Here is a 9,712-nt window from a genome sequence, read left to right on the forward strand (position 1 = left end):
TGACATACAAAGGAAATCTGACATATAACTAGAAGTTTCTCTTCATCCACACACACACACACACAAAAAAAAAAAAAAAAAAAAGACATTAATATGAAAATGGTGAAAGGAGAATTGGTATCTTAGGCCTATAAAAAGCCTTTAATCCATTGTTGAGAGAGACACAATAAACTCAGTTTTCATCTTAACTACTGAAAGAACAGAGAGAAGAGAGTGCAAAAGAGATGTCGGATAAGGGAAAGGCAGATATGGCAGGCAAAGGAGAAAGCAGCAGCAATGGGATATTCCCGTTCAAGCCCAAGAAGGGAAGTGTAATTCCTAAAGAGAAGAAGCATGTTTCTACCATGATGGGTGAAAAGATTGTTTCCCTTGTCAAGAACAACAAAAAGAAGATCAATCCTGGTAATAAATGATTGATACTGATGAGATGTGATCTCCAATACATTGTGTTATATTATATATAGTTGGATTATCAATTATCTGTCCACATTTGTGTTTTAGTTAAATCATTCATTTGTATTGTTGTTTCTTTTACTGTTTTTTGGTATGCTTCCCATAGAATGTACTGTAATCTACTCATGTTGTTACTAGTAATTGAATTAATTTACTTTTGTTTTTCTCTACTCATGTTGTTACTAGTAATTGAATTAATTTACTATTGTTTTTCTGTCAAGTATCTTTCCCCTGTACCTTAACTTCCGCAAACTATTATGAGGTCTCGTAGGCTCTCAAACAAGTACTGTTAAAATTGTTGTGCTAAGGGATGATTTCTACTACATCGTGTAGCTGCGTTGGCCTTCTTTATAATCACATGTAAGAAGGGTAACATAAGAAATGTTTCAACAACTGAATAAAATATACTCTCTCCTCTCAATTTATGTGACACTCTTTCCTTTATAGTCCGTCCAAAAAGGATTGACATCCTTCTATATATAGTAACGATTAACTTTAAAAAACTATTTTACCCTTAATGAGATGATTTATAGCTACACATATATCTATTACTTATTTTAGACCACAAATTTCAAAAGTCTTCTTTTATTTCTTAAACTTTCGCCCAATCAAACACCTTCACATAAATTGAGACGGTGTTTTCACCTTAATGAGAGACTAACTTGCTTTTAATTACATATCAATTGCAGTTTCCACATCACCAACAACATGACAGAATTTTCAAAGCAAACGAAAGTTAATCTTCACCAAAAACATGATACAGAACGGATAATCAAGATGATCTTGTCTTGATTAGTTATAAATGCAGTGGAGACTTATTATATCCAAGCTGAATTCTTCAATGTGGTGACAACAACCTTTACTTGTAAGTAATGCTTCAGACTGTGTTCACCCTTTTCTCTACGCTGCCCACTCATCTTATAGCCACCAAAAGGAATTGCAACATCACAAATATCGAAGCAGTTAATCCATATGGTTTCAACTCTCAGTGCTCGCCCCAATGTGTTTGCAGTGTCAATGTTCTTCGTAAAGCCTCCAACAGCTAGACCATATTGGGTGGCATTAGCTCTTCGTAATGGGGAAATTAAAATGATAAAATGATTGTACGCTAGAGGGAAAAGATATGGGATAATTACATTTTGAACCTCTCAAAAAAAAAAAAAAACAGCCTGCAAATGTATATGTATCGTAAGTATAAATGTACATATCATATACATACTTTACGTACAATACACACGGGAAGAAATGAGTTTTTAGGCCTTTACAAACTTTTTTTTAGTTTTATGACCCTTTTACAAGAGATCTCCATTTTTTATACATAAGAGATCTGAAAAAGTCATTTTCTTCTTCCTCCACATAAATATACATAATCAGTGTATATGTTTTGTATACTTTGGCTAGTGCCCATAACTAATTTTAATCGACGGGTCAAAAATGAGAAAATACCAAAAGATATACTATATTTAGATTGTCATGTACGTACTTATATTTTACGATTGACTGCACTGGGCCAAAGATCTCATCCTTTGCAATCAACATATCGTCCTGAAACTTCACAATGTGTATAATGATAGTATATGAAGTTGATGCTGGAAATCAGTTATCTTTTAAAATTACAGCAATATCTACCTTAACATTGGAGAAAACTGTGGGTTTAATATAGTAGCCCTGTGTACAATATGTCACCTGTAGTTTCAAGGGTAGCTCCACTTTCAATACCAGATACTTCAGCACCTTTTCAAATTGTTCTGAATCAATTTGGTGTGTCTTGTAATTTTTTTATTTAGTATTTCCACAAAATCTCAAATAGGAGGGGGGTAAAATGGATAATTACATTTTTGGATTTCTCAAAATGATAAAAGTCAGAAAATGTATAGGTTTTTTATATTATGTATAAATATACATATAACATACATAATCAGTGTTTATGCTTTGTATATTTTGGCCAGAGCCCGTAATTAATTTGTCGATGGGCCAAAAATTGAAAAAAACCCAAAAATAAAAAGGCAAGTCATATGCTTCTTTAGTATTTCATACAGGTTCCATGGTCAAAGAATTTGAAATTGTCCTAGGATATTTTTCTTTTTCGGAAGGGGTTGGAAGGAGAAATAGTTTCTAGAGCAAAAAAAAAAAAAAAAAAAAAAAACTTCCCTTCCATTTTGTTAAGAGCAACTAGAGGTATGCTTAGGTTTTGCGCAAACAGTGCATTTCAATGCACGTGCCTTGGCTTTTTCAATAAATTCATCGTAAATACTGTTGTGAACATATGTCCAAGATCCAACACAACAATCAACGACGTTAGAGTCGAATATGTCATTTTATGAACCTGAACAGTTGCATCCTATGCAGAAGTACTGAGAGGAAACACATGATTAAAGAACAGAGCAAAATGAGTTAGATCAACAGTCTGATCAACATATATAAGCTTCTTCACAAACAATGAAAGGGGATTTCCCTCAAGTACCAAAGTGACCGGTTCTTAGTGCTAGCATCTTCATTTTAATTTTAGTGACATCAATTATAGCGATCTGCTTCACTTTATTCTTATACAAATATAACAAATTTTAAAAAATATGAAACTATTAAAAGGATAATTTTTATTGTCTACAATTTCAGTTAAAAATCACATTCACGTAGAACATCTACAAAACAGGCTTGAATTGACACAAGTTACTCTACAATTTTGCAACTATAAACCATAAAGTCATGCCAAAATGTTTGGTTAAAAAATAAACTTTTCTGGCTAGAAAAATTTTGCAACTATAAACCAGAACTAGTTGCAGAGGCCCGGGCTTATTATCAAGACATAAAAGTTGCAATTTTGTTAAAGAAATTAAATTTGCGTTATATTTTTAACTGCATAATTAAGTTAATGGAATGGTACTTTAATTATATCTTGTTGATAAGTATTCATAATTGTTAAAGTTCTTAGGTCAGGTCATATAATTAGATAACTTTTAAAGAAAATTATTCACGAGAAAGCAAGTTTAGCAGAAAATTAGCAAACATCAAAGGGGCATAAGCAATAACATGATTTAGTACGTAAAATAATTACAAATTTGTGAAGATCATAAATTGGAAATCATTTTGGCATTATAATGATTTTTTGAGCATATAGTTTCTTTAGTTACTAAAGGAAATAGTTTTCTTTTATGTATTTATTATTTTTCACTCTTAATTTTATATAGAAATGGTTTATGTTAATTAAATATGGTGATCTATGCTTAGCTAAAAATGAAATTTGAGGAAAAATCTAAACTCGTTAAATGAAAATCAAATATTTGTTCATTTTCTTGGATTTCAATAAAAAAGGTCATGTAGGCACATAAAGAGAATTTAAAATCATGAAAGGGAAAACATTTTACGCCTAACAAATGATAAAATGCGAGATAATTATGAAAGCACAGAAAGAATGTTGATAAAATTGATCAATACACGATTAATAGATCTCTCTAGTAAACTTATCCTCTTCAAAACCAGAAGAACCCGAAAAAGCCAGAATGTTCAAGGATGTGGACTACAAAAAATCCATAGAAAGAGCCATAGAAGAGCAGTGACGGAGGAGATATACTTACCTTGGGTTGAGATGAAAGAAGCTGCTGATGAGAAAAATGGAAAGCCCTGGAGCTCTTAAGAAAATCCATCAACGACTTCGTTTAGAGTGATTCGTCGTTTTTATACAGTACTATTCAGTAAGAACTAAATGAAAATTTGGCACTAATGATATAACATCAATGTAAAACCAAAGGACAAGAACCTCAAACGCGTGCAACACCTCTAGAAGATGAAACAAAAAGTTGAAATTACAATTCTAGCCCTGTAAAGACTAATAACCATAGATTTTAATAATTTTATCAGGTTGTTGTGTTACGCCCCTCATTTCGGTCATAATGGAACCAATGATTCCCTAGTTGGGTACGAGTATGCCTTAAGAATGGAGACGCGTGCCCGAGTTTAGGGATATGAAGTGTCTTACCCTGGGTACAAATGTATCAATAGGTGTTCTTGGTAGATTACAGGATTAGAAGTCGAACGAATTGAATCGACGCAAACTGAACGGATTCAGGAAATTCTGCAGACATCAGTCACTGTCGACGGGCCGTCGACGGACTGTCACTGTGCATCATCAACATATTTCTGCAAACTGGAATTTGCAAACACAAATCGATTGGACAAGTCGACGGGACCTTCGACCCGGCCGTCGAACCGCTTCTCTGGAATTTTCTGGTTTCAACTATAAATAGACGACCCTTGTCCATAATTTTCAGATTTCACTTTCTCTCTAAGTCTTGGAAGCTCTAAAATATTCCTCACATCATATTATCATATATCCAAGGGAAATCAAGGATTAAACACCAAGAATTAGTAAAAATCAAGTGCATGGCTGCTCACTAGGGTTTGTAGAGATCAAGAAGTCCTTTTGTATTGAAGTGGGGTTTTCTCCAAGTGCTTTCATCCAAAGTCCATTCCTACATCATCAAAGGTGAGTTTTATGTTCAATCCATGCTATTAAGAATATTGAGTGGTTGAAAGACTTGGATTATGGAAGGAAGAAGAGTATGGAGTGCAAATATGGAAATAGTGATATTCTTGAATAATAACTTGACTTTAATTATAGTTCTTGACATGTTATGAGTAAAATCTTGTGGTGAATAATACAAATGATGTTAAAGGAGTATTATATGAGAAGGAATGGGGTGTTATGTCATAGTTATGGTTATGGGTGACATTGGACGGGAAATGTAAGAATTGGATAATGCTTAACTTGAAGAAGTTTATTGATTATGATGTCTTGGGAGTTGTTATTATCTGGGGAAAGTCATTGAAACGAAGGATATGCTGCCCACTTTCCATTAACTCTTAGCCGCTTTAGCTTAAGCTTAAGTATGTTTTCGATCAGCTAATCTTGTACGAATTCTCTTGATGTAGAGTTGTGAGCTTGGAAGGAGAACGCTTAGTCGTTAAGGAGGCGTAAAGGTATGTTAAGGCTAGCCCCCTTCTTTCAAAGGCATGACTCTTGTATTGTGATTTCTCCCCTACATTCCCATAATCTTCTCACATCCTCAAAGATGGAAGTTAAAGGTTCTTAAGAGCTCGTTATGAGATAGAGATGAGATGTGCTTTATGGTAATGATGAGGTTGATAGTTCTAATTCTAAAGATTCCAAAGTTCATGAATTGATGCTTTTATAAGGTTTATGATTTTATTCTATGTTTCCTTAATGATTGCTCATTGTTGTTTGTCTCACCTCATGTTACTAGTTCCTTCAAGGTGAGACATGACGATCATGATTATTCCATAACATAATCGGAGGCTCCCGACCTTACGTCACTCTGATAGAGTTATAGTTTTTTTTTTTTACTTGAGCTCTTATGCATGCTTCATGTTATGAATATAATGATGATTACACTGTGCCTAGATGGCCGGGCAGCACCGCTAAGGCGGGCGGCTTACTACATCGTGTTTATATGGCACGGGCAGCACCACTAGTGGGCGGCGTGACATGATTACCCCGGACGCGGGAGGCCCGAACGCGGGCTAATGATGTTATTGATTCAAACAGTTTATGTATGTATGTATGTATGTGTGATATGCTTTAAAGGTGAAAGTGAGCATGCATGACTCAGCCTCAAGAGGCAAACAGTTACAGTTATCTTTTCTTTTTATGCTTTCTATAATTCCTTATTATGTTATCGCATATGCCTTACATACTCAGTACATTATTCGTACTGACGTCTTTTTTCTTTTATGGTCGCAGTGTTCATGCCCAGAGGTAGACAGAAAAACGGCGCAGACGCTTAGGAGCTTACCTAGCAGATTTGCAGGAGCACTCCACTACTCCGGAGTTGCCACTTCTGGGTATATTCTTTTGTGTACATATTTGGGACATGGTGGGGTCCTGTCTCGTCCTTATGATTTCAGTACTTCCGTTAGAGGCTCGTAGATACTTATATGTGGGTTGTAGATGTTATAAGACTTTTTTAGTGTATATGTTGTACATTATTTTGTAGCCTCGTGGGCTTATGCATATATACATGTTTTGGGAGATTCAAAAATTGGGTTTTGGCAAGTTCTATGTTGAAAATGATATATATATCTCGGTAGAGTATGATATATAGCATGCTGAGTGGTGCTCGGCAACCAGCTCCAGTACCCGTCACGGCCCACTAGTTGGGTCGTGACAAAAGTGGTATCAGAGCAGTTCCGTCCTAGGGTGTGTCTACGAGCCGTGTCCAGTAGAGTCTTGTTTATGGGTGTGAAGTGCTCCACACTTATAAACAAGAGGCTGCGGGGTATTGAGGAATAATGACTGTCTTTTTTCTCCATAGATCGTGTGATAGAGCTACGTTATAAGAATTCCTTTCCCCTAACTGTGTGTTATGATTTCAGCGATGCCGGTAAAGAGAAAAGCAACAGCCGCCCAGAAGGGCAAGACTGCGGAAGGAAGGCGGGTTGAACAGGAGCCACCGGTACATATAGAGGAGGGTGAGCCCCATAATGAGGCTCCATCTCATACCTCTCACACTTTGCCTGTTCTAGAAGAGCATAAAGGGGCCTCCCGCACCAAAGGTGCCTCAGCTCTCCTCCACCGGGTGCTTCGGGTCGATGAATGATGACCGAGGCTATTCGGGCCTATCGACTCGCCTAGTTGTCGCTCAGCCCACGCGAGAGTGCGAGTTCGGGTGATAGAGCCACTAGTATCAAAGCCCGTGATTTTATGAGTTTGAACCAGCCGAAATTTTTTGGGTCAAAGCCGGATGAAGACCCGCAGGATTTTATAGACGAGATGTTAAGGACGCTGAGGATTATACATGCTTCCGATACTGAGTCAGTGGAGTTAGCGTCCTATAGGTTGCGGGATGTCGCCGTTCTATGGTATAATAATTGGATAGCTTCAAGGAAGGAAAATGCACTTCCCACGATTTGGCAGGAATTCGTAGATGCTTTCCTTCGTCACTATTTACCACTCGAGGTTCAAAGGGCTCGAGCTGACAGGTTTCTAAATCTAAAGCAAGAAAATATGAGTGCTCGAGAGTACAGTCTCCGTTTTAACTCATTGGCTAGGTATGCTCCCACTATGGTAGCCCATATGGGAGACAGAGTACATAGATTTGTGAGTGGCATAGGGCCACATTTTTTCAAAGATTGTTTGACAGCTTCACTCCAGGAGGGGATGGACATCTCCCGTATCCAGGCCCATGCCCAGAATTCAGAAGAGCAGCAGCAATCGCACCGAGGTGAGTGTGATGTAGACAGAGGGCAGAGTAACAGGGCCAGATCTGTTGGTGCTAGTAGCGAGTATAGGGGGTGGCCGAGGCGCTCATATTCTAGATATTCGTGCCGATCGCGACTAGTGCACCTCCTCAATTTTTGGGCAAGAGATTTGATCGCCCCATTTATTCAGGACAGGGTCAGAGCTCGAGAGTTTCGGGTTCCCAGTTTGGAGGAGATCTTCGTCAGAGAAGACCACCGGTCCCACGATGCAGTCAGTGTAGAAGATTACATTCAGGTCTGTGTCGCCAAGGCTCAGATTCTTGCTATGCCTGTGGTTAGGTTGGGCATATGATGCATGATTTCCCCTCGACGGGTGGCAGAGTTGGGGCTCCGCCTACAAGATTAGTAGTCGGCTCTTCTTCGTCCGTACACCTTGTCGGGCAGACTCTCCAGGCTTCAGCAGGCCGTGGCAGGGGCCGAGGGGGAGCTCCCAGTTCGAGTGGCCCTCAGCAGCCCCGTATTTATGCTTTAGCCGGACGACAGGATCTTAAGTCCTCCCCTGATGTGGTTACAGGTATACTATCCATATTCTCTCGTGATGTTTATGCATTGATTGATTCGGGTTCTACGTCGTCTTATATCACTCCTTATATTACTAGTCGTATTGGGGTGAAATCCGAGCCAATTAAACCTTTTGAGGTATCTACTCTGGTCGGTGATCCAGTAATAGCTAGACAAGTATACAAAAATTGTGTGGTTGTGGTATGTGATAAACGACTATAGCCGATTTGATTGAACTAGAAATGTTAGATTTTTGATGTGATTATGGGCATGGATTGGTTGGCTTTTGTTATGCTAATGTGGATTGTAGAACAAAAATAGTTCGCCTCCAATTTCCGGCGAACCAATGCTCGAATGGAGGGGTAACACAACATCCCCTGAGGTAAAGTTTATTTCCTACCTTAAGGCAAGGAAGATGATCGCTAAAGGCTATATTTATCATTTGGTTTGGGTTCATGACACCGAAGCAAAGTCGCCGACTTTTCAATCCGTCCCGATAGTAAATGAGTTTTCGGATGTATTTCCAGATGAACTTCCAGGTCTCCCACCGGAACGGGAGATTGATTTTACTATTGATGTGTTGCCGGACACCGAACCAATATCTATTCCTCCTTATAGAATGGCTCCAGCGGAATTGAAAGGCACAACTAAAGGACTTGCTTGAGAAGGGATTTATTAGACCCAGTTCATCGCCGTGGGGAGCGCCCGTCTTGTTCGTACGAAAGAATGATGGCTCCTTACGAATGTGTATTAACTATAGACAGTTGAACAAGGTGACAATCAAGAATAAATATCCACTTCCAAGAATTAATGATTTATTTGATCAACTACAAGGTGCTAAGTGGTTTTTCAAGATTGATCTGAGATCGGGGTATCATCAAGTGAGAGTTAGAGAAGACGATATTCCGAAAACGGCTTTTAGAACTAGAGATGGCCATTATGAATTTCGGGTGATGTCGTTTGGGTTAACTAACGCCCCGGCAGTGTTTATGAATTTGATGAATAATGTATTCAGGCCCTTTCTAGATTTATTTGTGATCGTGTTCATCAATGACATTTTGATATATTCTCGGTCAGAAATGGAGCATGCAGATCACTTGTGTATTGTCCTTGGAATCCTTAGGACTCGAGAGTTATATGCTAAATTTTCAAAATGCGAGTTCTGGTTGAATTCTGTGACTTTTCTGGGTCATATTATCTTAGCTGATGGTATTCGCGTAAACACTCAAAAGATTGAGACTGTGAAGACTTGGCCAAAGCCTACAACGCCTACAGAGGTTCGAAACTTTCTGGTATTGGCAGGTTATTACAAAAGATTTGTGGAAGGATTTTCTTCTATTTCAGCACCATTGATGAAGTTAACACAGAAATCGATAAAATGTCAATGGACCGATGCTTGTGAGCACAGTTTCCAAGAATTGAAAAGTAGATTGACTTCAGCCCTAGTCCTGACGCTTTCAGAAGGATCAGAAGGTTATGTTGT

At 38.1% G+C, this 9,712-nt stretch overlaps 1 protein-coding gene across 1 annotated transcript; it reads right to left on the minus strand.

Annotated features, from left to right (window-relative positions):
• Positions 1-1,163: 1,163 nt before the first annotated feature.
• Positions 1,164-4,097, minus strand: LOC132061357 (benzaldehyde dehydrogenase, mitochondrial-like). The gene is made up of 5 exons (XM_059454192.1): positions 4,029-4,097; positions 2,708-2,794; positions 2,083-2,220; positions 1,917-1,998; positions 1,164-1,525 (listed from the first exon to the last, which is right to left on the minus strand). The coding sequence occupies exons 1-5, from the start codon at positions 4,095-4,097 to the stop codon at positions 1,272-1,274; spliced, it is 630 nt and encodes a 209-aa protein (XP_059310175.1). The 3' UTR covers positions 1,164-1,271.
• Between the last annotated feature and the right edge of the window lie 5,615 nt (positions 4,098-9,712).

This window comes from Lycium ferocissimum, chromosome 6 (assembly GCF_029784015.1).
Source record: "Lycium ferocissimum isolate CSIRO_LF1 chromosome 6, AGI_CSIRO_Lferr_CH_V1, whole genome shotgun sequence".
NCBI classification, from domain to species: domain Eukaryota; kingdom Viridiplantae; phylum Streptophyta; class Magnoliopsida; order Solanales; family Solanaceae; genus Lycium; species Lycium ferocissimum.